Below are 27,735 nucleotides of genomic sequence, written 5' to 3'. Positions count from 1 at the left end.
TTTTTTTTTTTTACTTTCATTATTCATGTAAATGTAACAGTACCTTTACAATAGGCTACTAAAAACCAACCAGTCACAAGTGACCACTGCCATGTTTACAAGTATTTTGATAATGATTTATATGCAGTCGTTTGTGTGCAGGTGTGGCTATATGCTTGTGTGGTCCAAAATTTAACATTAAAATTAGCCCTGAAATGTTTATAGTAGTACATGTTACTACTTTCAGGTACTAAAATGAATATTTTAGGGGTAGATAATGTACCAAGTTCTCCCTTTAAGGGTATATATAATATATAAAATAGTTAACATTTTATATAGTGAAACCTGTTGAGCACCAACTAGTAAGCCGGACCTCACAAATGTTCAGAAATGTTCCAGAAGATTTTAGTCTGTAAATCTAATGATGTGCAACGGCGAGGGTCTGCTTTAGGGATAGGGGTTGGATTACATAGAAAGTATGATTACCCTGATGTAAAAACAGTGTAAGTATGAGAGGTTCTCACTGAAACATTGATCCCTCCTTTCTTTAATAACTCTTATCAGGAGTGTATCATGTATTTGACCAAACTATTTGGCTGCTAGTTCATTGGGTGTGATGAACTTTAACTATCATCACCTTTTAAAAATACGCATTTCTTAAACTGTAATCGGTGTGTTTATACACTCAAAAAAATGATTTTTGCCTCGTTAAATTTAATTAATTAAAATAAGGTAAAGTAACACGATTGTTTAATATTTTGTCACAACTTAATTTAATTGTGTTCAATCAACCGATTATATTCAAAACTGAAGTGTACTTAATTAATTTGTGTGAAAACTACATGAGTCATTTATATTGACAACTAACTGGGCAGTGGATCTGTAGTTCCCAGCATGCTTTGCAAGGGACTGCATTAGGGGGGTAAATTTTGAGATTAAATTGTTATTTAATGGGTTTTCATTAAATGTAAAGATGTTGTTAGTATTGTTAGTATTTAATGTTCAGTTATGTTAGAAACTTAGAGGACTTTCCTTAATGTTTTTGAATTTTGTGGTTACCATTATGCAGAAGAGTGACGACTCTGTTTAGTCTGTGGCACTCAGTTGACACTACTTGTATTAAACCTCACACACAGAACAAGCAATTAAACATTAATGTGTAAAATTTTTTTAAATTAAATCAAACTCTTGTAGCTTCTGTAGCTAACCAAATTAGATTTTGTTGGTAAAATGTAATTCAATTTCGTGGAAAAGCTTTCCTTAATTTAATTAAGTTTGTTCAACAGCTTATTTTTTGGAGTGTATGTATGACATGTATAGCATTATGATGTTCCTGGAATTACTCTAGGGAAATAATGGGTTTTTTCCCACATACCATGGTATTATCTTCTTATACCATCCATCACTTGGCCATAGTACTTCCTTTTGCACATAATACATGTCAGCAAAACTACAACAACAGGTCTAGAATATTTATCTTCAATTATTACTTGTTAATATATATCTCTTGTTTCTAGGGGGCTCTTGTGTGCTGCATTGACTAAGATTTTTTTTCATTTTTTTTTTCAAAAATGTATTGATTCTTTAATTGTACATTCAAATCATGCTTACAGAAATCCAGAACAGAAATATAAATCTGTGCAAACAATTCTTAGAGAAAAAACACTTATATGATTTAAAGAGTTTTGAGTAATTTCATATGTTGGACATATGGCATATTTTTAGTAGGGTTTAAAAAAAAATCTGTTTTATCTTTCCAGTGAAGTCTGTTGAGTTAACCCGCACACCTCAGTTAACCTGCAGTGATTTCACTGCTCTTGCCATGAGGTCACTGTCCCATCGCGAGGCGTCCCACCCAAGGAACCAGCCGGTGAATGTGGGGGGCTCATGCCCCTGCTTTACCACCACCACAGATGTCTCCTTGTCCCGTCCTGATGGGTCTGTCTCAATGTAAGTCTTTGCTGCAAAGGTACAAATACGTACTTTACAAGATTTTTATCTGTGTTTAAACTGTATCATGTCAATCATGTGATCTGTTCAGGTAAGTATGCTGTTAAACCTGTTGAAGGCTTAAAGGGGTTTCAGCTTTCAAATTACGTAGAAACATGTTTTAAGGAATATGTGCCTGCTGCATCTCACCAGATTTTACAGACTCAGTCCTCTCCACCTCATTGGCATCCTTTCCAATCCACACAAAGACCTGAGAGATTAAATCAGGGGTCAGAGACACGTATCACACATCAACCAAAGTCAGGAGATATCTTTGGATATTAAAGTTTGTCAGAGACAACTGCTCTCCTTTGAAACTTAGAGTTAATCTTGAAGGATGTAATTAAGAGAGATAACTCTCTAACCTGATCCCAGACATCCAGTAACATGACATCATCCTCTGCCAGGTCATCTTGGTTAAACTCACCAGGTACTTCTTCAATCTGCAGTTGTAAAAATGCATAGTTAGTGTCCAAACAACATTTTGCCTATATGTTGCGGTATCTAAGCGGTTATCACAGAAAGACAAGGCATGTTTTACATTGTCACTGTAAAAAAAAATCCTAATTTTACAGAAAATAACTGTGATTTTTGGACGATCATTTTCTTTCATTTAAAATTGTACTCAAAACACTGTAAAATTACAAATAATATCTGTAAAATAAAAATCCAGCTGTTATTTTAGGTATTGTGACATTAATGACAAATTACAGTAATTCACATTTTTTTTATACAGAAAATTGATTGTATTTTTCATACAGTATTTTTTCTGTTTTCTTAAATTACATAAAAATGTATGTAAAATTACAAATATAATCTGTAATTTATCAGAAACAAAACAGTTAAATGATAAAATGGTCAAATGACTGTCAGCTCCCCAAAAAACTGTAAAACATCCTAAATTAAAATAACTGAAAAACACTGTTATTTTACAGGTATTTCCTGAATAATCACGATCATATACCTTCATTGTAAAAAAAATCGTAAAAAAATGGTCAAATGATTGGCAGCTACGGCTGCCAAACAAAAACCATAAAATTAAAGTAAAATATGCTAATTTAAATAAACCAAAAAAACACTGTTATTTCACAGGTATTTCCTGCATTATTATGATCAAATACCTTCATTGTAAAAAAAATCGTAAAAAAAGGTTCAAATGACTGGCAGCTGCGGCTGCCAAACATAAAGTGTAAAAAACTTTAAAATAAATTTGATGTCACCATGATTGGGATCGGTGTCTGCTTTAGTTGGGGTCATGACCCTTGAGATTTAACTTATGCTTTTCTCTGGCTGCTTAACTGTGTATTTGATACACGTTTGTCATAAATGCTGGAGAAAATATCAGATGATCTTGATCATTAATTGTTGATGTTATAGTCATCACATGATGATCTGATTCACTGATATGACAGTCAAATCTTTGTATATGATAGCTTAGATTACAGAGTATGTAGGTGGAATTTAGCTTTATACAAAGTCTTTAATTAATTTCATATTTTTTCACATGACCCTTAAAATATTGTGGTATCAGTATTATAACAATATGCATTATATATATATACACTACACAAAGTTTTTTTTTCATTGTCACCATTGTTGTGATTCATACGCTGAATCTTGATGTCTGAGTGAGTCTTTCTGATACTGTCAAATATTTTCTGTATAATGACTTTAAAATCTGAGTATCACAGCACTGGGGAATGTTCTATAGAAGCTTTGTCATGGAAAATGAATAATTAACATTTAATGACATAATCAGATATTATGCTTCAGATGGTATCAATGGAGCCAGACTCTACATGATGACTATTTTCACTACAAAGTGACAAACATTATCTGATCTGAGTTTCTCTTAGACTCTTACCATAACAAATATGCATCAGAGTCACACAGTTAATGCAGCCAGAGAAACATTAAAGTTCAACATTAAAAGTTCAAGAGTCCAAATGAAGCAAACACTGATCTCCATCATGGTAACATCAAACTTTATTCTTTTCAATAAAGCTTCAACTTCTAAACCTCTGTTAATTCTCAATAATAATGTTAGTATGAAACAAATAAAATCTGGATTGTAATAAGCGAAGATGCTTAGATCCTGAGAGATCTGGTAGTGTTTAATGTTCTGTTGGGGTTTAAAGTGTTTCTGTATGGTGTTTTTCGTGTGTCTCCATTGTGTTGACGAGTAGAGCCTTAGCTTCAGTTCAGGATGAGCAGTGAAACACAGATGAAATGCAGCATGTTTCTTTATTTAACTGACAGTAACTGTGTAGTTGCTGATGTAGTGACGTATATAGTCAAAGCAAATCATGCATGTAATTAACTGCATGTTTTTCAGTAAATAAATCAGAAAATAAATGTGAAGTAACTGTGTTTTAACTGTGTGTTTCTGTTAAAAAAGATTAATGAAGATTTCTGTAAAAGTATTTTGCATTTATTTATATTAAGATATTTTACATTAATTTTATGGTTTTTGTATGGCAGCCGTTGCTGACAGTCATTTGACTGTTTTTTTATGGGATTTTTTTTACAATGAAGGTGTTTGATCGTAATAACTCAGGAAATAGTTGTAAAATAACAGTGTTTTTCTGTAAAAAATTTAAGGAAAATTTCTGTAAAAGTTCTTTGCACTTCATTTAAATTACGATATTTTACTTTATTTTTACGGTTTTTGTTTGGCAGCCACAGCTGCCAGTCAGTGACCGTTTTTTTACGATTTTTTTTTTACAGTGTATGCATTGTCTTCCATTCAAAATTATTATTGAAAGCAATAGCCAAAAGTGAAACTGAACTGGACTTTGGTTTACTCTTATCAGGTCTAGGATACTCACGATGAACCTTCCACTTTTGTTGGAGCAGGCGAACATACGGGGAGGACGGGCTATAGTTTTATTCTCCAACATCTCCGATTTCTGATACTCTGTCTTTCCACCCAGAGCCTTCCAGAAGTCCTCTTTAAATGGAAAATGAGCAATGATTATATAAAAAATGTATAACTTCCTTCCTCTCCTGTCACCTACCAATGTGTGATTAAAAAGTATGAAGAGTGTGAATTGAATCTGTTACATATTGGCCATACCAGGCTCATTTCCTTCAGTAACAGCCTCGGTTTTGCACTTCAGCTTCTCACTCATGTACTTTGCCCCTCGTTCCTCTTCCTCGCTCGCTCCCTTCCCGATCCACACGTACCCATTCCCCTGTGGTAACTTCAGCAGGTATGCATCATTGGTGTTCAAACTTGAAGCTTTAGCATCTACCTGTTAGACCACAGACCGACACATTCAAAGGACATACCTAAATTAAAAACAAAACTAACCAAATGATGGTTAATAGTTTTGGAACATCAATCAGAGATCTCCACCATCTTGGCCTAGAAAATCTGCCAGTGCTGAGCAGAATGAGCTAGATAGTCTAGCGTGTTAACCTCAGCTCCACCACATGGTGGTCTACTGATCACCAACCAGCTTGCACAATCTACTGACTATAAATGATCAGGTTAGACTTGTAAACCATGCACAAGATACTTGGTTTAGGTGTATCTTCCTTTTCCTGATAATTTCATGAGACCAAACTATGAGATATACATATAACCAGAGACCAAGACTCACCTCACAAATTCGTGTAATGGTGCCCAGGTTCTTGCGCACTTGAAAGAGACGGGTTGGAGGTGCGGGTGCCTGTCCCCCCTTCCTAGAAGTCCCATTCTTATACACGATCAGAGGCTTTTCTTTGAAGAGACTCAGCAAATGAGGTGGTTCCTTTCCTTGAGTCACTCGAACCTGGTTGGATGTGAAATGGAACCATGGTAAGATGATTAACACAGAGTTAGTCATGTTTAGGCAGCCCCTGCTGTACATCTTTGCAGCCCAAGTCCATAATCCAGCCCTATTTACATTAAATAAATTAGTAGATAAAATTCAACTCCACCCCCCCCCCCCCCCTCCCCCTTACCTGAACAGCATTTCCTCCCAGCGAACGATCCAGTTCAACAGTGAGAAAGGCTGAAGCTGTCAGTTCGTCTATTGTGCTGCTGGAACCTTGCCTGAGGGTGAAAGCATAGCGAGATAAGCCTTATTTGATTCTTTTTGAGCATGATTTGACTCCCCCTCTGAAAACTATCCACTTCTACAGTGCTTACCATGTGTAAATGATTTCTCCCTTGGTGTAAGTATATAAAATGATATAGCAGTCCCCTCCATAGAACTGGCCATATGTATCTGGGTGTACAGGAACCTTGCTATCGCCTTCGGTATTTCCACACTCCACTCTCCAAATCTGTGAAACAACACCAGATTAAGAATATCCATCAAATAAATTCACAGTTTAGAATGGCTGGATTTCATCCAGTGATTTTCTTTGATAATAGAGAACAATCTGTAATTGTTGTGCAATCAAGTCTTCTTAAGATGTACTCAAATTAGTGAAATGTTGTGTACAAAAAGGTCCAGTCTATTGTCAGTAGTGTATTAATGTATAAAGCACAGCTCAAACAGAAGTCACATTTAAACCAAGCATTTCTCTGCTTTCGCCTTCAAGAGATTCCAGATCGCATGGATTCGTATTAACATTGCTGGATTTCGCCTTTGAAAATTCGCTGAAAAGCTATAAGTGTGAACGCATCTTTTGAGTGCAATAGTTGTTCAGAACCATATCAGAATTTTAGTTTCTCGTTTCATTTTGAGCGTCATTTTGACAGTAAGATGCTCATCCGCAACCAAACACAAGCACAATTTAACTTATACAACCTCTGATATTTTGTATTGTTGTGTTGCCAGGAGGCCCAAATATGAATACTTCTGTTAAATCCCTCAAAGTGAAACCTCTACTAAATGATTTACATGCCTCAAAGGTAACTGATAAAATTGAAATATTTATGGACGATCTTTTAGTTGAACGACTCCAGAAAGACCACGCCAGAGAACTTCATAAAGCTAAGACAACAGAGAAGAGGAAGAAGACAGGCAAGGTCCCTTCTTCCCCGGGATGAGTTGATCTGGTGGGGCAAGCAAATAATCAGGATCATCAGGCAGATGGAAAAATTACATAAAAGATTACATAGTATTGTGAGGGGGTTTATGTCAGAGAGTCAATTTAAATGTCCTAATTGTGAAATAGCATGCTTGCAAGAGAGGATTGAATCGCTAGACGCAAACCTGCCTTGCAATAAGGTGCTTGTAGTTTAAGGTCATGACTTGCAAAAGAGGCTTGAATCGCTAGCATGATACAAGCTTGCTTTGCAACTGGTGTTTGTTGTTCCCTTTAGAGGGAACTCGCGATGCGTCACTTGACGCTTTGGGAACGCCCCCAGCGTGCATGCGTCTGAGCATCAATGTCAACTAGTCCAATGGAAAGAATGAGCGTCACGGGCGGGTGACGTCATGACCAGGAAGGGATAAAGGCTCACCCGGTGAAACGCGGCATTAGCTTCTGTGTCTCAGCAAGCGATCTGTGTCATTTTGTCTCTGTCTATTTACTGTTGTCTGTTGCGGAAAAGGATGGAAACTAAGCAAGTGTACAAACAGTGTGTTTCTCCCTGCCCGCGTTATTTAACGGGTGGGGACACACACGAGCTTTGTGTCGTTTGTTTGGGAGTGGAGCATGCGGTCTCAGCCTTCGAGGGGGCTGAGTGCCAGCATTGTGAGATGTTACCGCTTCGCATGCTCCGCTCTCGCCTGTCACTCTTTGATAAAGTGAGTGGGCAGGCTCGCGATCCACAGGGATCAGGACCTGCGTCTGCTGAGGCGGCGCGGAGAATGCATTCCTGGGGATCGCAAAAGGATCTTTCGGAGGGGTTGGAGACGGGTCCGAGGGCTCTTTCTCCTTCCTTACCCGAGAGATCCAGTGCTCTCTCCCCGGTGTCGGAAGCACGCTCTGCGGTTTCTTTCGCCCGGGGAGAGAGCCCTCCATTACTTTGTTGCTCTTCCTCCGAGGAGGTTGATGTGATGAGTGTGGAGAGTGTAAGCACACACATGGGGGAAAGGGATTCACAATTTATTTCCCCAGCATATGATGAGCTGGTGGATGTTATGTCGCGGGCTGTAGAGAAGTTAAATATTGAATGGCCATCTGAGAATAAGGGCGCTCGTCCTAAAAGCAAATTAGATGAGCGCTTTTTATCTTCCACCACATTATCTCCACCACGAGGGCTTCCATTTTTTCCCGATTTGCACAATGAGATTTCTAAATCGTGGAATAAACCATACTCATCACGTCTTTTCAGCCCTCATGTTAACACTTATTCGAGAATAAGAGGGCTGAAAGAGTATGGTTATGAGGCGATGCCCCAGGCGGAAGAGAATTTAGCCAGTTATCTTTCCCCTGGTCCCGCATCGTCTCTGAAAGCCTCGGCTTTGCCCACTAGACCGCTTAAAGCCACTTCGGTGTTAGTGGGCAAAGCTTATACGGCAGCAGGTCAAGCTGGAGCATGTCTGCATACTATGGCAGTGCTCCAGGCTTATCAAGCTGACCTGCTTGGGGATCTGGATAGTAGTGAGGGAGTCAGTCATGACGATATTCGTGAACTTCGTCGGGCTACCGATCTTTCTCTCAGGGCTACTAAGGAGACCGCCAGAGCAATTGGGCGGTCTATGGCAGCCTTGGTAGCTACTGAGAGACATTTATGGTTAAATCTGTCTGAAATTAAAGAAAAAGATCGAGCTTTTTTATTAGATGCTCCGCTTGAACCTTCTGGTCATTCCGGCGACGCAGTCCACGCGGTCGTCGAGAGATTTCAGGAGTCAAAGAAACAAGCGGACGTTTTTAAAAAGTTTATCCCTCGCCGGGTCCAGCCCCCTGGGGCTGCTGGGCGTGAGCAGCCCCAGCCGTCGAGCTCATCATATCGTGTGCATCAGAAAGAGAGTGTTGCATCTCGTGCACCTCCACGTAGAGACTGGAGACAGACGCAACCCTCTCAACCGAAGTCTTCTAAGTCGAAGCCGGATCTGAAGACCGTTCTTCAGGCGAAGAAGACTTCGGTTAAAAAAAAAAAGGTCCTGATGTTCACGCATCAGGCCTGTGAGGACAGCCCCGACCGAAGTGGAGCGGTGTACACGTCATTTTACGGTGCCCGTTCCATTTCGGGGTCCTCACGAGACCGTTCTGCCAACCCTGCCACCCTTGGTGCTTCAGGGCGCAGCGGTCTCCAGCGAGTCGCTGATGCTATGCTGCGGCACAGCATCGGTTTCGCGCCCTCTGAGGGGGGCCTTAGAGCGGCCAGTTCAGGTAGTTCCTGCCATTATGTTTCAGGCTCCGGAATTGGCTGTCTCGATAACACCAGAGACCAGCCTCGAGAGGCTGGTTCCCTTAGTAAATTTTCTGGCAGCGTGGAAGCTTCTGCCGAATATTTCTCATTGGGTCCTGCAGATTGTAGAGAAAGGATACAGAATCCAGTTTGGTTCTCGTCCTCCTCGTTACAACGGGGTGCTGCCCACAGTGGTGCATCCCGAGCAGGCTCTGGTAATGGAGCAAGAGGTAAAGGCCCTGTTAGCAAAGGAAGCTATAGAACAGGTGTACTCACCCGACAGAGAGTCGGGTTTTTACAGCCGTTATTTCATTGTTCCAAAAAAGGATGGGGGGTTGCATCCCATTTTAGATCTTCGTCTGTTGAATCGTTCAGTACAGAAACTCAAGTTCAAGATGCTGACACTCAAACAGATCGCGACTCAAATCAGATCCGAGGACTGGTTTGTCACGATAGATCTGAAGGACGCCTACTTCCATATCTCCATCCTCCCTCAGCACAGGAAGTTCCTAAGGTTTTCTTTCGGGGGCAAAGAATACCAATATCGGGTTCTTCCTTTCGGTCTAGCTTTATCACCCCGCACGTTCACGAAATGCGTGGATGCAGCTCTAGCCCCTCTCGGGCTTCAGGGCATACGTATTCTGAACTACATCGACGACTGGCTGATTCTGGCGGAATCAGAGCAGTCGGCGGTTCGGCACCGAGGTGTCGTTCTCGCTCATATGCAGATGTTGGGGTTGAGGCTCAACGCCAAGAAGAGTGTTCTTTCTCCAGTACAGAGAACCACTTTCCTTGGTGTGGTATGGGATTCAGTGACGATGCGGGCCACTCTATCGCCCGTTCGTGTAGCTGCTATCCTGACAGCCACCAAAGAGCTAAAGCTAGGCCAGTCACGCACTGTGAAACAGTTCGAGAGACTGTTGGGTCTCTTGGCGGCAGCGTCCAACGTGATTCCTTTTGGCCTGCTGTACATGAGACCTTTACAGTGGTGGCTAAGGACCAGAGGGTTCTCCCCGAGGGGAAACCCACTTCGTATGATCAAGGTCACGCGGCGGTGCCTTCGTGCCTTAATTATATGGAGGAAACATTGGTTCTTAACCCAGGGTCCGGTATTGGGAGCTCTTTGCCATCGTGTTACGATCTCGACAGATGCTTCCCTCACCGGCTGGGGAGCGGTAATGGAAGGCCGCTCGGTTCAGGGTCTGTGGAAAAGTCATCATCTTTCGTGGCACATCAATTGCCTGGAGATGATGGCTGTCTTCAATGCGTTGAGACAGTTTCTCCCAGACCTGAGGGGCCATCATGTGCTTGTACGAACAGACAACACATCAGTGGTCTCTTATCTGAACCGTCAGGGGGGTCTGCGGTCGCGTCCGCTCTGCAAACTGGCGCACCAGATCCTCCTGTGGTCTCTGGGGAAGGTACTCTCCCTGAGGGCAGTGTATATTCCTGGGGACCAGAATGTGGGGGCAGACATCCTGTCGAGGCAGGAGCTGAGGCCAGGGGACTGGAGACTCCACCCCGAGGTGGTGGAGAAAATTTGGGAGTTTTACGGCCAAGCAGAGGTGGATCTGTTTGCGTCTCAGCACACGACGCACTGTCCACTTTGGTTCTCCCTTACTCACCCAGCCCCCCTGGGGCTGGATGCTATGGTGCAGACGTGGCCGAGGCTACGTCTGTACGCATTTCCCCCTGTTGCTCTGCTCCCGGGAGTTCTGGAACGAGTCCGCCAGTACGGAATAAGCCTACTGCTTGTAGCACCACGCTGGCCGAGTCGGATCTGGTTTGCGGACCTGATCCATCTCTTAGACGGTCCTCCCTTGGAGATCCCGATCAGGAGAGACCTTCTGTCTCAGGCCGGGGGCACAATATTTCACCCTTGACCAGAGATTTGGAACCTGTGGGTTTGGCCTCTGAGGGGGCCCAACTCATAGAGAGTGGTCTCTCAGCTGAGGCTGCTGAGACCATCCTAAGCTCCAGAGCTCCAGCTACTAGGAAACTATATGCGCTGAAATGGAAAGTTTTTTCTGTATGGTGTCACCGACATCAGTGGGATCCGGTTAACTGTTCTGTGAACACAGTACTCGAGTTCTTGCAGGAGCGCTTTACGTCAGGTTTATGTCCTTCCACACTTAAGGTTTACGTGGCGGCCATTGCGGCTTACCACGCCCTGGTTGGGGGTACATCGTTGGGTCGAGACCCCCTGATTACACGTTTCCTTCGTGGCACATTGAGGCTGAGGCCTGCAACTCGCACTAGGGTGCCAGCTTGGGATTTGGCATTAGTACTAGAAGGCCTGTCTAGGGCTCCATTCGAGCCCTTAGATTCGGTTTCAGAGAAATTTCTTACCCTTAAGACTATCTTTCTGCTAGCTATTTCGTCCCTTAAGAGAGTTGGAGACCTTCAGGCCCTTTCGGTTTCCCCCACTTGCCTTGAGTTTGCACCGGGGATGGTCAAGGCATTCTTATATCCAAAACAGGGATACGTCCCTAAGGTGCCGACCTTGATTCCGAGGCCTATCGTGCTGCAGGCTTTCTGTCCTCCTCCTTTTACATCTGCGGACCAGGAAAGGCTGAACCTCTTGTGTCCAGTGCGAGCACTGGATACTTATGTTCATCGGACATCTTCTATGAGGAAGTCCGACCAGTTATTTATTTGCTTTGGATCACCTAAGAAGGGTCTTCCTGCTTCTAAACAGACGGTTAGCAAGTGGATAGTCGAGGCTATTTCACTTGCATACGAGTACTCTGACCATCCGTGTCCCTTGGTGGTCAGAGCTCACTCAACGAGGGGTATGGCGGCCTCTAAAGCCTTGTTATTTGGGGTTTCCCTCCAAGACGTTTGTGATGCGGCAGGCTGGTCCTCACCGCTCACATTCGTCCGGTTTTACAGTTTGGACCTGGATGCTGCCCCAGGTTCTCAGGTGCTTAGTGCTTAGTTCCAACAGACTGACACTCAGGTACTTGGAATTCTGGCGTTTTGGGTATTCTCGTTCCCAAAGCGTCAAGTGACGCATCGCGAGTTCCCTCGAAAGGGAACGTCTCAGGTTACTACTGTAACCATAGTTCCCTGAGAAAGGGAACGAGACGATGCGTCACCCTGCCATACTTCCTGCTTCCCTGTGATCGGCTTGCTTCGACTTTTTGAAGCTAATGCCGCGTTTCACCGGGTGAGCCTTTATCCCTTCCTGGTCATGACGTCACCCGCCCGTGACGCTCATTCTTTCCATTGGACTAGTTGACATTGATGCTCAGACGCATGCACGCTGGGGGCGTTCCCAAAGCGTCAAGTGACGCATCGTCTCGTTCCCTTACTCAGGGAACTATGGTTACAGTAGTAACCTGAGACGTTTCCTTTGATCTCTTTAAATGGACTCAATGGTTCAACAGGTGTTAATGACGTGCCTTGCTCTTTGTCCTTTATCATACTTTAAGAAGAAAGAACGAGGCCCCTCACAGTCCGTGAGGAGGCGAGAGGCCTCTCTGTGGTTTTAATATTTGCAGGTGAAGGAAAGTATAAATGTATATTAAGCTTTCAAGCGAAGGTGGCAAAAGATGAGATATGTATAGGTGCTATTATAGATATCAAAATAGCTTTAACTGTGGAAAGTCTCAGGCCAGTTATTTTACTTTTTAAGGGATTGCTGCATTATAAGTACAGCCACAAACTCTTAAGACGGCCTCAATTAAAACATATCAAAGGTTTTGTTTTCCTGTTGTTCGGGGCCACAATTCGGATGAAGACCTTTACACATTTCTGTTATTTTTTCCTTTTTGAATTATTGTCTTTGTATTATTCTGAAACTTTAAGTAAAACAAAATCAATTTTGGTGATTCGAAAAACTTTCAAAACAAGTCTCAGAGTGATTTTTTCCCTAGAAGTATCTTTACTTTGCTGTAGTTTAGATATTAATACTAAGCAAGCGCCCAGTGAAACGGACCCAGGACTGAACTGGATCGGACACCGCCGAGGACCCTGAAACAACTTCTAGCATCTTTAACCTGCAGGTAAGGGCAATTTAGGATTGTAATAGGTTATGGAAATGTTGTAGAATGATTTTAGAGGTTAAAGCGGTATAAAAACACAACAGTATGCAAATAGTGACCTGGGTTTTTCCAGTGCCGTCGTCGACCATGTTGTACTGAGCAGCCATTTGCTGAGACTCATGCAGCTCTGAGGCATCAAATTTGGCTTGTTGAATCTTGGCGATCCGCTCAGTGACGAAGACTCTGCCTAGACCCTCAGCCTGGTCCTTTTCTTTCCAGCATTTGAAGAACTGCTTAAAGATGGGTGTCTCTCCACCCTCTGGAAGGACCTGGATCTGTGTACAAGGACAGAATGACCTGGATGACCCAAAGAATACTATACTTGTTCCCTGTCAATAAAAATAATAAGTGCAAAAATTTTACCTAGGCATACAGCTTGTCCTTGGAGTTGTACCCTTAAAGGGGCAACTTTGTACATTATCTACCCCTAAAAGGTTAATTTTAGTACCTGAGATTTTAGGGCTAAATAAGGTACAAAGATGCTGCCCTAGTGATAAGCTGTTGTGTCCCTAAAGGTACCATACTGACAGTGTTGCTACATATGTGAGTGATTCACTCATTTAAGTGAAAATATGTGAATAGCTAAACCTGGGTGTTTTCAGGATATCCCATCTGCTTAATGAAGCCCTCAGCTGTTTTCATGGCTTCCTTCCTCTCATTTGGATTTGCGTTGCGGCCTAAATCATCAAAAATAAGGTCAGTCTCCTCGGTAAGAATGTTACACAACTCCTTTGTTTAATGGCTTCAGTTTACAGATACCTTTCCAGACAAAGATTATTTTGTTTTTTCCATGGTCCAGAATGAAGCATTCCTCAGACAACAGGTTACTTTGGGTAAACGGATTCTCCTCTGACACAAGTGACACTTGCATTTTTCCTGTTGCATCTGATACCTGTAAAGCGCAATGGTATTTAAGTAATATCATGTTACAGTTCCTGTCTATTGAATTTGCATATAGATCAATTATACAGAAGTGTATAGTCAGTATAGACTTGTTTACCATATAAAGTTTAGCCATTTTCCTGTTAGACATGTCAGCAACCGCATCCTCATTATCATCACCTTCAGGGATTTCAGGCTTCTCACCGAGAACCTGTGATGTGCAAATCCAATGTATGAATATGTCAAACTTTCCAGCTAAACCAGATATCGTATTGCTCATAGCAAACATCATAAAAAAAAAGCAAGTTCTACTGAATGCCAGTAGTTACCTGTTGTATGCAAATTCTGTCAAACTTAAGATGTTTGATTTGACACTTTTATTTGATACCTTCTTCATCTCTGCAGGCTCCTGTCCTTCCTCTACAACCACCAGCTGGGCCCGTCCGTTCCTCTCGTTGTCTCGGATGCCAGTAGCCACCTGTGCAGCTTTGAGGCGCTCAAACTTGTTGCACTTAGACCCACACCATTGGTAGATTACCTAGTTTCAAAAATCGGTTAAATTGTTGGTGATCTTGTTACACTTACAGACAAATCGCTGGCAGACTTCCTAGGAAGAAATTGACCTCAAAAAATCGATTTTCTTTTTTGGTAATTTTGTCAGTGACACATGAGCTTTCTTAAGTAATTCTAGCTAGTTGCCTCTACCTTTGAAAATACTACCATTTAGTTGTTTTTATACTGTCATTTTGGGGTGGTATCAGTCAGGATTTGTCTGTGCTGTTTATTTGACTGGTCTTTAGAGATGTGAGAGAGAGCAGCACTAAGTTCAAATCATTCTGTCAATTGGTATTATCAGATTTAAACTTCCTGTAAACTATCCCATGCTACGCAATAGTCAGCAAGAGCCTGTTAGATGCTTAATGGATGCATCTGTTGTTTGACGTGAGACATAGTTCATCTGCTTGTGCTCTCATAACATTTGCTCTACTCTACACAGTATGTTGACAGTAATCCAATTATAAAACCCACCCATAAGTGCATACAGAGAGAATATTAAATACACAATGCACAAGTCAACCAGCCAGTTACTGTCTATAAAAAAGGATGTGTAATACATTGTTTCTTTAGGTATTCTATCTTCTAACTGATATTTTAATTGTATTTTATTTTAACTTATTTGTTAACTCTGCATTGAAAGGTTTGTAGATTATTACTCAAAAATATCAGTTTGGTAACTCATTTAGCAACTTAAGTAGTTCCCCTGCTTTTTAAATGACAGATTTACTCACTTCATCATTCACTCACCCTCATGATGACACATTGCATGATTTCAGAAGACTTGGAATAAAGTGCATTAGTCTTATTCAATACTTTAATGGATTGTAATCTCTTTTTGTAATTTACCAACTGCAGTGTTCATTTTTGCTGTATATTGAAAAGCACAGTGTGGATATTTTTTGCTGCAGTAAATAATTCTATAGATGTTCCAATGAAAAAGTCTAATCATAAATTTGGAGTGACAGGAGGGTGAATGGATGATGACAGACTTAATTTTTAGGTGAATATCCTTTTAAAAATATTTGTCTAATGCAGCCGTTTGTTGATGCAGCAGGTCTTACCGGTCCCAGATCAGCTATGAAACAGTCGCCGTTGTTGAAGCTGGCCCAGGCGAGAGGCACTTCTGTGGCCCGGACAGTGCGCCTGCCCTTGATGTGGAAGAGTCGGCGGGCAGTAAGATCATTGGTGACCACATGTTGAAATCCTGATGCCACACCTCCGGTCTGAAGAGGTAAGAAAATATATTTTACCAAATCTTTCCTCTGCTCTTTCCTCTGCTCTTTCTTATTTTTCTATTTTTAAACACTTTCCATTTTTAAACATGAATTATTTTCAGTCTGAGGCCAAATGCAACACTGAGGAGTTGAATGTCCCCAAACACGTGCTGTAACACAACATTCCCTCAGACCATCATGAAAGTTTGGGCTTGTGAAAAACAGAAGGTCCTAAGTAGGAAGGTATTTCAGTAGTTGATTCTACCTCGCCCAAATTGTAAACAACGACTAATCCTAGATTTGCACTGTGAAGTCTAAGAAACATTTTCTCAATTGGCAAATAAATACTGTAGCAACTGTCAGTCTTTCCATTAGTTTAAACAGCAGCTTTCTGTTTAACGTAAGGCAAACCTGAAGTAAAATAAAGAATAGTACTCTGTTGGGAGTCAATAGAGCACAAAAACTAAAAGAAAAGTGTTGTGAGAGCAGGAATAAAAGGGACATAAATGGTCTCAAACCTTATATGTGAACCCGCCTTTAAAGTAGCTGGTAAAGTTGTTGGACTCAAAACCCTGGAGTTCACGGTACTGGACTGGTTTACCTCCCAGGTAGTCATCCATCTGAATGGTAAAGATGGCCGCTGCTGTACTTTCATCTTGGGAGCAATCTTTACCTAGAGAGAGACAAAGAATAGAGAGACTTCACTGACACCTACTTCTGTGGCCTATTAATTCAGGTTAATAATTAAGTGATTTTTTTTTATTTTATTATTTTACACTTGCAGCTCCTCAAAGGCATGAGCATTGCATTTCTAAACTAGAAAGAGCCGTTTGTTTTCACACTTGATGACAACTGATACACAAAGTGTTTATTCTTTCACCCAGCATCAGTTTTGACACATTAAAGCCTGCTGTATTAGCTGTTGCTTGTGACCACAGACGCAACCTTTCTATGTGATCTTGCTTGTTTTGTGGCAGGCTTTTTTTAGGGTAAATGACTTGGCAACAAAGATATGATAGGAAGAAACATCATTAAGGAATCCATTTACATCGGAAGGTTAATGACTCATAATGGAGTGTGTGTGTTTATGTGTGTGTGCGTGTGCGCGTATGCATATGTGTGTGTGTGTGTGTGTGTGTGTGTGTGTGTGTGTGTGTGTGTGTGTGTGTGTGTGTGTGTGTGTGTGTGTGTGTGTGTGTGTGTGTGTGTGTGTGTGTGTGTGTGTGTGTGTGTGGTTACGGACACACGTATGCACTCAAGGCCAAAACATCACAGCGATATTGACGTTTCTAAGACATCTGATGGGGTAAAGGAAGTGCTTTCACTTAGCAGATGAAGGAAACCGTATTAAGTGCACATGGTTTCTGGTAACTAAATGGCTTCTAAATTTCATCTACATGATCTTCCTGTGTTTCCTCTCCCTTGACACAGGTTTTTTTTAAAGCAACCAGAGCATGAAAATTCATGATTTTAAATATTAATAAGCAGTTAAGCTTTTAAAAATATATATAAAAATTAACATTTAAGGATTAAAAATGTAAAATTCTTTGAATGAGACTTCTTTATTATGATATCAGAACAGTTGTATCACCCTAACAATTTTGACTTCAAAATATAAAATTGCATTTTAATTCATAAATTAAAAATATGCTCTTCATAGAGTAGGTGCATAGATGAAAGTCCAGTATTAAAACCAGGAGACCAAGTAATCACTTCTGAGAATGAACTTTACAACTTTCACATTACTAAAGCGTTGTTTTATAGAGGCCATATACTTTGCTCATCTATCTGATGGTGTATTTACAACGTGCACATTTCAGTATCATGTCAGCTAATTTGCCGCCGTCTTTCCTCAACCTTTTAAGTAGTGACTGAGATTTTGCAGTTTCTTTCTCCCCCCAGTAATCATCATTCATACAGATCTGGACAAAAGTTTGTGAATATATAATTTTGACCTGATACACGCTTAAACGTTTAAGTTACTAGATTAGTCAAGGTGCTGAGGTAGTTAAAGTGCTGAGATTAGTCACATGCACTTGACTAAAGAATATATTCTATACAGTATATATTATAAAATATATTTTAAAAAGAGTATTTAAAACAATATAAAATTATTTACTTTATATTAAGTGGCTTTAAGTACTATGCACTTACATCGAAAAATAAGGAGAATGTACTTATTGTGTTCATGTTGTATTGTAAAACACTTTTGCTGCTATTGGTGTGGTGGTATGAGTAGGTTTAAGGGTAGGTTAAGGTGTAAGGGAAGGGTAAACTGTGTAGTTACAAATGTAATTACAGAAATTAATTACAGCTGTAATTACATGCAAGTATTTTCAAACTATAAGTACAATGTAAAAACATGTATGTACACAATAAGTCCATTGTATCAAATTATTAATTTCAATGTAAGTACATACTTAAAGGCACTTAATATAAAGTGGGACCTAATATTTTTGTCATGTTAAGAGTTGATACAAAAGATTTAAGCACTTCTCTAAAGTAGAGAACAAATGCTGCTTACCCAGCCAGAAATGCAGATCATAAAAACACGAGTTCTTCTGTTTGACAGTGTGGAGCACCAGGTAGGCATCGCCTACATAGAAGCTTCCATGCAAGTTCTCAGGCACAGGGACCAGTTCCATCTTTTCAATTCTCCATATCTGGAGACCGGCGCGTTTTCCAGCCTGCTCGAACTCTTTGTGGTAAAGCCCCATGTCTGAGAGAGGTGTGTGCAGATGAACTGATAGGCAGACAGTGTCCTTCTGTGGCCGGACAGCACTGAAGCAATAACAGCAGTGTGCTGATGTCTCGACTGACACATTAAAATGGGCGTGTTCAGAAACATGAAGTAGTTAAATACACAGAGAGAGAGAGAGAGAGAGAGAGAGAGAGAGAGAGAGAGAGAGAGAGAGAGAGAGAGAGAGAGAGGTGCAGAATGAATAAGAAATCAAGTAATAAATGTGCAAATGTTTTATTACATTTCCTGTTTTTTTTTCCTGTTTATCTTATGTTATCAACCCACATCAGTCAACTTTAAATGAATTTTAATGAAATTAACAGAGTGCTGTCTAAATTGATGTAGTAAGACTCTGAGTAGTTATCAGTTTGTTGCTAGAAGCAAAAGATAGGAAACTACATTTATTTATTTACATTCACAGCACATTTATTTCTCCATTTCTGCCTTAAGTGTCTACCATTTTCCATAGCAAATATTGCAAAGGACTTCCAAGACAATGGACATCCTACACACGTTGCAAATTGCAAATCATATTACCTTGTTTTTTGTATTATTTTTGCATATGCATGCACATTTTAAGAACATTTCTGCACATTGCAATTCGTACACTATCATATTACCTTGTTTTTGTAAATATTCATGCACATTTTAAGAACATTTCTGTCAACCACAATTAGTCCAATGACTAATGCTGTGCACATATGTGTTTCTACATAATTATTTCTAGGTGAGACACAATGTCAACTTATTTTGCATCAATATTAGAGATTTATCATGAATTAGGTGAAAATCTTTGTGACATTTATGTAGTTCAACAGGATAGGTGGGGTTGAAGTTAAATGAGGTTAGGTAGAAAATGTATTAAAAAAAACACCAGCAATTTAGAAGTTAATCTGATATGAAAGATCTCACTGTAAATGAGAAACAAACAGTATAGAAAATCCTTCATTGACACCATGTGCCTAAAAAGGGTATAATTGTAAAAGTTGCATACCTTCAAACAGTCGCATGCCTTCAAACAGTATCCTGAGAAATGAACCTTTGATTTCCAGCTAGTTAGTTCTTGGCAAAGAATAGCTGTAAAGGTGTTCCAACAAAACAACCACAATTATCTAGTATTACTAGCATGGCCACAATGTTAGTGCATTCCCCATAAAAAACATTTTTCTCAGAAATAGGATTCGTATGCAATATATGTCATGTGAGTGTATCATGGTTATTGTGTGTCTTTAAGAACCAAAACTATCACCTTTCACAGTGACACATTTGCATTCACACTTAAAGCTTAAAACAACATAGTCTTTGTTTGCTTCTTCACACACAAAAGGCAGAACCTTTCTTTCACTCTTGCAGTTGGAGTTAAGTGAAAACTGAAGTGTCACAGTGATGTTGTATTTCCTCCAGTGCATGTATTCAGTTCTCCGTGTATATCACACTGCAGTAAATCAGAGATGCACGTGCATCTTATATATGTGTGTGTGTCTGTGTGTGTGTGTGTGTGTGTGTGTGTGTGTGTGTGTGTGTGTGTGTGTGTGTGTGTGTGTGTGTGTGTGTGTGTGTGTGTGTGTGTGTGTGTGTGTGTGTGTGTGTGTGTGTGTGTGTGTGTTGTTGTTTTTTTGTTGTTGTTTTTTTATCAGTACATTATTTCGATACTTCCATTTGTCATATATAATAGTTGTCTAAACTTTTCACTGGTAGTTCTTCACAGGAACAATAGAATCATTGAGGATCAAAGAGGATCATGTCATGTGTCATTTTAACTGAATATGAAACTGGTAGACTTACTCTGTGTTCAAAGGAATTTTCCATAACAATTAATGCTATCTGTGGCACGAGTACCACAGAATATAGTTTCATGTTTGAAAAAAACAAAAAAACTAATGGTTGTGCATTTCCGAGGTAGGTGAAGTTCATTCCAAGTAATCATTTTATGCGTAATTGTTAAAATACCTTCATGGTATCCTTGCATGAATATTATACACATGTTAACAGATTGACATCATCACATTGAATTTACTGTAGCATTGCATAGACTCAGATAATAAGTCATCACACAAAATCTATAGCTCATAAAACACATAGTTATGGCAATGCTTTTTCAAAACAGTTTGATTATTACATACAGTACTCTGGTGTGGCACATTTGAACCATGGACTTCAATTGTCTTATCACTTGCAGTTCTGTCTCTATGACAACCATCATTTGAGGGATCTGTGCCTTGAACAGATATGGGTCTCTGTGGATCTGTGATAAAGAAAGATCCCGTTCATCAGCTGAAAATGTAATCGTGGGCTATAAACTCAACAGTACATTATGCAAGTCCTTGAATAATGAAATAACATCACTGAAGGAACCTGGGATGGTAATCATAGCTCTCTCTTGTGACAAAACAGATAGTTACAAACTGATTAAATGTGAGGATCGCCGCAGGCCGTGGAGAACGAATATGAATTTGAAGTCTTGTTCTTCAGTCTTCACATATATAATTTGCACTTTGCAAATGTAGACAAACTGGTGAATCTCTGTCAAACTCTACCACTCCCTATAAACAGTTCTGCCGATTTGAAAAACCTTTATTTAAAAAGACAAGTGATTGCAACATAATTATAGCGAGCAACTGAATAGAAATTACGCCTCTTATTGGCAGTTGTCCTTGACAACCATTGTGCTCTTGATACATTACTTTGTTACCAGCTAATAAAACCATGTTGCCTGTTTGGTCTTCCATTGTGGGAGTTCTAAATAAGGGTTACGGTAAGTGTTTAGGTTATGAAATAACATTAATTAGACTGTGTTATAATACCCAATTGTACATGATTACTTTTGTTGTCCTGGGGAAGCATGGAAATGAAAATCTCCTAATTGCACCGAGTTATTTGTGCACTTCAATTATGATGCTCTATAACATTAATAGCAGAGAAGATGCCGTTTCCAATGAACAACCCAAGTCTTTCACCTTTAAGTCTTTTAAACAAGTACTTTAAAGTTGCCATTAATCAGAAGTTGCAATAGTCTTTTCTTCCTTAACGTGATTTATATCTGAGATTCTCGTAAAGAAAAAAAATGTGGGGTATTGACAATTTTGTCCATTGAGAATCAATTGGATTGTTGTATTGTGGTGGTTTGCTATTGCTGTGATGTCATGTGAGTGACAGGTTGCTCTGCTCTCACACCAGTAGACACATCATAAGAAAAGAGATGTCGCTGCGAGAGTGAAGGGAAGTTATTTTGATTAAAGATTACGAGGAAACATGAATTAAAAATTAATGATGTGCACAGTTTAATCATTTAAATACTGCATTATTCCATAAAAAATTAAGCAATGTTTATTTTATATGGTGACTTTCATGAACTTTTCATGAACTAACCCTAAATCAAACCCTATAGTAAAGTACATGTTGTTAATTAATATTACGCAGTACTTATTTGTATAATTACACTGTAACAAGGACACTTTAAAATAAAGTGTAACCGCTTTTCTTTCTATTTTTTACCATATTTATGTGAAAAGGTATCATTAAATATGGTGCCTTTTTTTAAAGTGTTTTTTTTTTTGTCGTGTGTTAGCAAGAGACTCAAGTTTCAGGTTTGAATGCCATCGCACATGATGTCGACGCCTTTTTATTGCCTTTCCTGTTTTTTAAAAGGAGTTGAAATCTCAGGTTGTTTACTCTGCTTGTTTGCCTAAATCTTGTCAGGCCTAGTTAAAAATAATTAAAGCTGCAGTAGGGAGTTTTGAGAAAACGTTGACTTAGCCTGAAAATTTTAACAAGAACAACTTACAGTAAGTATAGTAAGCAGGGACACCGATGACGGCGGATTATAAACAGTTATGGCACATTCACTAATAGGGACGAAACATCAATAATATGCTTTACATTGACTATGGCCTGCCCATACTTTGACTACAAACTTGGTCCTAAAATCATTATGTATTTTGCAATACATGTAACTTTATAACGTTGCACTCTTTATATAAGTTATAAATAGCTAACGTTAGTAAGATAACGTTAATATAACGGTAACTAACGTTACAGTATTGAAAAGTAATTATTCTACCGATATGTAATGCCAGATAAGGTTTGCTAGTACATTATTTCAGCAACATGACAAGCCAGTGAATTAGCAGGTTTCAAATGTTGCTTAGCACAGTGCGTGTCATTTTATCCACATGTTATGCTGCTAGAGTTTTGACACTGAGTCAATGGGCTCTGTCTAATTCTTTCTTTTTCGCTTGTTTAGCGTCATCGGTCTTTTTCCTTTTACTTTGTTTTATGAGCAGGTGCCACTCGAGAAATTGGCACTCTCCGCCATTAGCACAGCTGCAGCACACCGGCAATCTTGAGTTTGAACAACGGTACGCGCTCGCGCTGTGCAAGAGAGGGGTGATCAGCGCGTACACGAGCGTGATTGACACTGCTAAGACATTCCTCCTGGCTCTGATTGGTTGTTTCTGACCAGGAGCGGTGTATTCCTGCAAATGGCAATAGGACCACTGGGAGGAGCCAGAGGAGCTTGATTTTTTCGCAGATTATCTGTCTCATATTCTACTGTCAGGACATAATGACAGTTTTAACAAATATGTAAAAAAAAAAGTTAGTTTAAAAACAAAAGTTACCTATACAGCAGCTTTAAACTGATCCAATAAGTTATTACTGATAAACAATTGGACATGTTGCTCCTTACAGAGATCTGGCACTTTACCAAATGACTATCTTCATCTAAACCTTATTACTCCCTCTGGATATACATGTCTAAACCACGTCTATATGGTAGAGATGGTGGCTTTGCAGTTGTCTATCAGAATGGTGTGAAAGTTTTCATGACTGAATTTCAAAATGTGAAATCTTCTGAATACATGGCTTTAAAAGTGCTTGCTTACACCTCTCTTCTAATCACATTAATGATTCCTCCTGAGCCTCTGTTAGATTTTTTTCCTTTGAACTCACTGAACTACTCACTCTGGCTTGTGCTGTATCATCTACCATTGTTCTGCTGTTAAAAATTGATGTAAAAATACAGCCAATTTCCAACAGTAAAATACTGTTATTTCAATACACAGTTTAATCCTGTAAATTTACAGTCTATGTTCCATAAATTAATTACTTGCGGTAAATTTACAGCATTTATGTGTAAACCAGTTTTTTCCTGGAAAAAACAGTCTTGGACTGTAAAAAATAGAACACGGAGCATCTTCAACGCGGTCTATTTTCGAACAGAAAGCAGAATTGTTTCGCAACACGTCCTCTAGGCTGTCTTAAAAAAAGACACTGTTCAAGGTAAGTTTGTTTCTTTGCTGTTATTCTATTATGTTACTTCCAACTATGCGATTATTCCTGTGACTTCTTTGCTTGGTTAAAGTTAAGTTACCATTTAGAAATTAGTTGGGCTTTCTTTTGTAGTAGGCTAGCCTAACGTTAACCCTTAACTCGATTTACATGAATTTGTGATGCAGTAGGCTAATTTTACACGATGCGAATCTTACCAGATGCATCAATTCGAATAATATCATGCACATAAGATGGAGAATAATTACAAAACTACTCGAAATATCCAGATCCATTGTAGTAATCAAAATGTAGTGTTCAATTTGTTTAGTTTCCATGCAAATAATGTTAAAATTCCCAAAGCAAAATAGATATGTATTTTTTTCGATTTAGTGGTGCAAGTACCTGCGTTTTTGTGAGATTCACATGTTGGCCTATCTTATAGTATTAAGTCAAAGGGGTTGTTTTTGAAAGACGAGGCAGAGACGGATATTCTTGACGGCGCGAAACACGTCAGACAGACAGTTCCCAACAGCTGAGGCATTTCACTATTCAATGTTCTCTGTGCTCTGACGTCGAATTTCTTTGTTTGTTTAAGATTTCGAAATTATTATTTTCTTCTTTTTGTCCTAGGAATCATTCACTTGATGTAAATGTTTTACTGAGACAGCTTGCCCTAATCTTTGGTGAGTTTCACGTCATGTATACTTGCAAACTTTGTGCACAATCATGCATTATCATTTGTGCATTTGTTATTCGAAATGTAACAGAAGCAAGGGTCACTGACACTATTAGCTTCACAATTGACTTATGTCAGGTTACCATTTCCCTGGTGTACAATCTTATGACAGTAGATCAGAAGTAATGATTTATAGATCATTTAGTATTTACATTTTTTGGGGTTTTTTTACACAAAAATAAAGTGAATTAAAAATATTAATATTTTTTTTACACACATCTATCGTTTGGCTTCAGATTCAGAAGACTGGGGTCGTTGTGTTGTTTTTTAAGGCACATTAAGGCACATTTTGACAGGATGTAAGGTGGCTCTTAGCCAAGGTTGGTTTACTTGGCGCCATGACCAAGTATTGCGATGTTTGGCTTTAGCATTGGAAGGCAAGCGTAGTATGACCAATAAGTTGCCGCCTGTTCTAGCAAAACATAACACGCAGAAGACAATATTCCTCCGCCCAGGCGAGCAACCACCAAGAAAAGGTGCTAACACCAATTCTCGCCCAGGACAACTGGAAGCTTCTAGGGACTGGAAGATGCTGGCTGACGGCTTATTTTTCCACCTGAGATTGCCACCACTAACCTATGACCAGATATTGTTTTGTGGTCTGGATCAGCACGCATTGTTCAACTGATAGAGTTAACAGTGCCATGGGAGGATGCGGTAGATGAGGCATATGAGAGGAAGAAATTGCGGTATGCTCATCTGGCCACTGAAGCAGAACAGCGAGGATGGAGAGTCCAGGTTTATCCAGTGGAAGTGGGTTGTCGAGGTTTTGTGGCACACTCTACAACCCGGTTCCTCAGAGACGTCGGATTCAGTGGTCAAGAGTTGCGTCGCACAGTAAAGAACTTATCTGAAGCAGCAGAAAGGAGCAGCAACTGGCTGTGGTTGAGACGGAAAGATTCTAGCTGGCTGAGTACAGGCCGCCATGCTACGGTTTCGTAGAATTCTTAAAAACTTGAAGGGTGTTGGTTTATTTGTATAGGTTGTATAGTATTTACAGTCATTACGTTCCTGTGTATATTGCGTGAATGACGGGATGTTGGGCAGATATTGTGTTCCCTTTCGTTGTCACTCCGAGTTACGTCGGATGACGACGAATGGGGTTTCGCTTAGAAAGCCTATCAACTTCGAGTATTACAAAACGAGCCAATGGCAAAGAAATGCCATGGGTCTGCGGAATTTGCATGACGTAACTCCGCCCCACCTCGTGGGTATAAAAGGAGGACGCCGGCAACAGGCAGATATGTTTTCGCTTCGGAGCCAAGTGTAATTCTTCACTCCTTAAGCTATCTCTGATTGTCAGCTTCTTACGAGACGAGCAACTCTCCAGTGTTGGTGTGACGGCGATCTCCCGGCGAGTGCACACTTCCTGCTTATCTGAGCGTGGTTTGCCAGCGAGTGTGTTCTCCGCGGGCGCTTCAGCACTGAGTTTCTCTCACAAAAAGAGCTTGCACGCGGCACGTCTTTTTAAAGATGCCTCGCCCGTGCACTTCTGGTTGCGGTCGGCTGGTGTCTGACTCTGATGGGCACGAGCGCTGCTTGGTGTGTTTGGGCTTTAATCACGGTAAAGCAGCGCTCGTGGATGAGTCATGTTCTTTCTGTGGGAACATGACCATCGCAACACTTAGATCGAGACTCAATGATCTCGCAAGAGTGAGAGTCCCCTCATCCACACCCCGATCTAGCGCCTCCTCGAGAGGCTCTACTTCGGCTGGTGGCCAGGGTGATCTGAGGGTGACTGTGTGGAACAAAGCGCCGACTATCCGTCCGTGCCCCGCAGCACCTTCTCCAGTGTTGCAACCCGCAAGCGTTCAGGGGATCCTCGCGGGACCGTCCTTTGAGGTCCCGCGGGTGTCCTTTGGCGCTCCAGAGGAAGATGCGATGTCAATCGCAGCATCACAAGGCGGGTCTGATTCGTCTGGAAGTGACGACTCGTCACAGCTGCCACCCTCGGGTGTGAATACGGCTGTGGCTCAGTCCGATCCAGAGATGACGGCCATGCTTTCCCGGGCGGCCGCGAGCATTGGTTTGGAGTGGAACCCTCCACCCTGTCCTGAGCGCTCGCGGCTGGACGATTGGTTTTTGGGTACAGCTGCGGCTTCCCGTCCTCAGCCTGCCCCAATACCTTTCTTCCCGGATGTGCATGATGAAATCTCGAAGTCCTGGAAGACTCCCATGTCTTCCCGCGACCGCTCGTTGATTTCATCCGCCTTTCCTCCCCTCGATGGGGCAGCCGCCCGTGGGTACACTGGGCTCCCCCCGGTTGAGCGCTCTGTTGCGATGCAGCTGTGTCCTCAGAGTGCTTCTTCTCGCGGCGAGCCTAAGCACCCATCCAAAGCCTGTAGGTTCTCGTCTACCCTAGTGGCGAATCTATCAGGCCCAGATGCTAAGGGACATGCACGAGGGTAGGACGGACCCAGGGCTCTTCAATGAGCTGCGCGCCGCCACCGACCTCGCCCTCCGGGCGACGAAGGTGACCGCACGCTCCCTGGGTCTGGTGATGTCCACAGCTGTGGTCCAGGAGAGACACTTATGGCTGAACCTGGCTGACATGCGGGATGCTGAGCGCTCTCGCCTGCTCGACTCCCCCATGTCCCAGGCCGGCCTATTCGGCGGTGCGGTGGAGGACTTCGCCCAACAGTTCTCCACCGCCCAGAAACAGACTGAGGCCATCAAGCACATTCTGCCCCGACGGCCCGCTGCTGCCTCCACCCAGCCGACCGGGCAGATCCATCAGTCTGTTCGCCGCCGAGGGCGCCCTCCTGCGGCTCCCGCCCCTCCCGCCCGGCCCAAGCAGCAGCCTCCACCCGGGCCCGGTCGCGGAGGAAGCCGTAAGAAGGCGCCCCAGCCCTCTCCAGCCCCGCCCCCCGCTAAACGCCGGGCCAAGCGGCGCTCCTGAGACGGGCTGCTCAGGGATGTTGAAGATTACTTGTCAGGAGATGGTAGCAGGACCACTCCTTCCCCCGGTGGAGGGCCGGGGGAGAATCTTTTGTTCTCCACTCCCCGCTGCTCACCCACGGGTGGGCAGCACCCTAATGTCGTTAAAGAAAGAAGGAACATTTCCATCCCTGAGCACACAGAGT

The 27,735-nt window shown here is 41.3% G+C and overlaps 1 protein-coding gene across 1 annotated transcript; it reads right to left on the bottom strand.

Moving 5' to 3' along the window:
- Positions 1 to 478: 478 nt before the first annotated feature.
- On the bottom strand, positions 479 to 19,759 carry scin (scinderin). Its single transcript, XM_077196347.1, has 17 exons — positions 19,640 to 19,759; positions 18,430 to 18,720; positions 16,424 to 16,578; positions 15,753 to 15,914; positions 14,522 to 14,671; positions 14,252 to 14,344; positions 14,011 to 14,143; positions 13,840 to 13,928; positions 13,311 to 13,526; positions 6,104 to 6,240; positions 5,917 to 6,007; positions 5,574 to 5,744; positions 5,045 to 5,222; positions 4,797 to 4,918; positions 2,334 to 2,411; positions 2,119 to 2,179; positions 479 to 1,940 (listed from the first exon to the last, which is right to left on the bottom strand). Exons 1-17 carry the CDS (start codon positions 19,653 to 19,655, stop codon positions 1,768 to 1,770), a joined length of 2,316 nt encoding a protein of 771 aa, XP_077052462.1. The 5' UTR covers positions 19,656 to 19,759; the 3' UTR covers positions 479 to 1,767.
- Positions 19,760 to 27,735: the final 7,976 nt, after the last annotated feature.

Source organism: Siphateles boraxobius, unplaced genomic scaffold, assembly GCF_051911475.1.
Source record: "Siphateles boraxobius isolate OS27281-9 unplaced genomic scaffold, OSU_SipBor_1 35, whole genome shotgun sequence".
Taxonomy (NCBI): domain Eukaryota; kingdom Metazoa; phylum Chordata; class Actinopteri; order Cypriniformes; family Leuciscidae; genus Siphateles; species Siphateles boraxobius.
This window is presented reverse-complemented; position numbering and strand designations above follow the sequence as displayed.